Here is a 2,519-nt window from a genome sequence, read left to right as displayed (position 1 = left end):
CATTATTGAGCTGATTATCCTTCATCAACCGAACCTAGATATGAAGACAAGATTATGTTGTACCAGCAAATGACATCATCATTCTGATGCAATCCGAATGACGTAGGTAGATAACAGGCCTCTCTTCCCCTTGAATACGGATAAATTAAAGCATCTACTTTGTCCTTCAAAAAATTTTAGTCCACAAGCGACCACCAACGGTTGAGATCAATTTTTGTTTGATCTAACGGTTCAAAGAGAATGATTTCTCCTAACATTTAATAATAAGGCAAGACTCACATGTATGTATTTTTTTTCAGTGTAGCTATCCATGCTCCAATATATATATACATATAAACATATTTTTTCATTGTGATGTGATCAATGACATCGGTTAGATGACATGAATCTTCAACTTGATTCAAATGCCCAAGCCCTAAGAGGCCTATATAACCCTCCCTGTATTTCCATGCTCCATAAACCTCACATTTCATACTCACCAAATCCTCAGGCTTCAGAGAGAGAGAGAGATGGCTTTGAAGGTGGAGCAAGCCCTTCACATGGTTGGGGGTGCCGGTGAAACTAGCTACGCCACCAACTCGAGGCTCCAAGTTGATCTATGCAACTCTCTAAATTGTGTTTTCTTTTAGTATCTAAATCTGTAAGTAGATTTTGATTGCTAAGTATATATGTTCAGGAGAAGGCAATCTATCGAACGAAGCCTGTGTTGGCGACGACCATCCAAGAAATGTATAAGGGATTGCTCCCTGAGCATATGGTCGTTGTTGATCTCGGTTGCTCTTCTGGTTCCAACACTTTCGTTGTGGTCTCCCAGGTATATAGGGCGTTGGCCGTTGAGTAAATGGTTGTTGTTGATCTGACCATGGTCCTAACATGTTCCTTGTGGTCTCTGATCAGGTACTCAACATCATTGTTGAACTCCGTCGTATGATGGGGATGAAGAAGCCATTGGAGGTACAATTCTTCTTGAACGACCTCCCAGGGAATGACTTCAACTATGTCTTCCAATCTCTAGATGAGTTCAAGAAGAAAGTGGAGGAGGAGACTAAGAGGGAGTTGTTGGTGCCGTATTATGTGGTCGGAGTGCCAGGATCATTCTACGGGAGGCTTTTCCCTTGCGCGAGTGTCCATTTCTTTCATTCTTCCTATTGTCTAATGTGGCTCTCACAGGTACTTAATTAATCACTCTGTAATATAATAGTATAGTATCTTTCAAAAGGTTTAGGAAATACATTTTAATAATTTGACTTTCTAGAGTCAACGGTACCTTAGTCAACCAACTTCGATAGACATAATACTTTTTCTTCCTTTACTCATCATATATAATTTGAATCTATGATAGGTCCCTGAAGAACTAGAGAACCAGCAAGGCGTTTCACTAAATAAAGGAAATATTTACTGGACAGAAACAAGTCCGCTGCAAGTAGAAAAAGCATATCGAGAGCAATATAAGAAAGACTTTTCGACATTTCTTAGGTTAAGACACACAGAATTAAACACTGGAGGTGGAATGTTGTTGACATTTCTAGGAAGAAGAAAGAGAACCCCTGGCCATGGTGATTTATGTCATCTTTGGAGACTACTTGCAGAAGCTCTTAATTCGATGGTTTTAGAGGTTTGTATTTAACTAACTTTATGATTAAATATGTAAAAATGACAGTAACTAATATTCATTTTTTTTCTATATGAATTTAGGAAATCATACCAGAAGAAAAGGTTAACACCTTCCATTTGCCAATTTACGGACCTTCCCTTGAAGAGGTGAAGTCTATAATCCATCACGAAGGATTATTCGATTTGGATGGAGTAGAGATCTTTGAATCTAGTTGGGACCCATTTGACGATTCAGAAGATGATTCTTTGGATCTATCAAACTATACAAAAAGTGCGAAAAATGTGGCGGATTGCATTCGCGCTGTGGTCCAACCCTTGATTGTGCATCAATTTGGAGAAGCCATACTTGATGATTTATTCACACTATACGCGCAAAATGTTCTGAAGCACCTTCTCAAGGAGAAAGCCAATCACACTATTTTAGTCATTGCCTTGAAGAAAACAGTGTGAAAATCAGCAAGGAAAATTAAGCAGAATAAATGTTCTCAAATTAGTTCTCATGTGAATGAGTGAATCTAAAGGATGCCTTCACTAAATTAACACTCCAAATTTATTTAAATTTTAAATCAAATGGCTCTAGCTCCACATAAAACCTAAAAATATCTCTTTCGTATAAGTTTTATTTAGTGGAACAAAATAAATACATAAATAAGCATTTATAAAGGGACCTTTCACTCTACGAATGTCCCTTTAGAGGTGTTGGATCTGAATAGTTAGAGAAAATCAATTTGGACCACTGATCAATTACTGATGTAGATTGATTTGAGCTTCTAACGACAATGAAGGAGGCTTTCACCTTCATATAAGTCTTGGTCGGTGGAGCCTAACTTATATATATATATATGAAGATGTATTTCGTTGAGAAACTCAAATTGAAATTGATTTTTTTTATTTTATATAAAAAT

General features: G+C 37.2%; 1 protein-coding gene across 1 annotated transcript; it reads left to right on the top strand.

The window, feature by feature from the left end:
- Nucleotides 1–375: 375 nt before the first annotated feature.
- LOC121990241 (anthranilate O-methyltransferase 1-like) lies at nucleotides 376–2,150 on the top strand. The gene is made up of 5 exons (XM_042544415.1): nucleotides 376–590; nucleotides 677–814; nucleotides 898–1,170; nucleotides 1,343–1,615; nucleotides 1,696–2,150. The coding sequence occupies exons 1-5, from the start codon at nucleotides 510–512 to the stop codon at nucleotides 2,062–2,064; spliced, it is 1,134 nt and encodes a 377-aa protein (XP_042400349.1). The 5' UTR covers nucleotides 376–509; the 3' UTR covers nucleotides 2,065–2,150.
- The last annotated feature ends 369 nt before the right edge of the window (nucleotides 2,151–2,519 follow it).

The sequence above is a fragment of the Zingiber officinale genome, chromosome 6B (genome assembly GCF_018446385.1).
Source record: "Zingiber officinale cultivar Zhangliang chromosome 6B, Zo_v1.1, whole genome shotgun sequence".
NCBI lineage: Eukaryota > Viridiplantae > Streptophyta > Magnoliopsida > Zingiberales > Zingiberaceae > Zingiber > Zingiber officinale.
The sequence above is the reverse complement of the archived record's forward strand: the minus strand, read 5'-3'. Positions and strand labels throughout refer to the sequence as shown.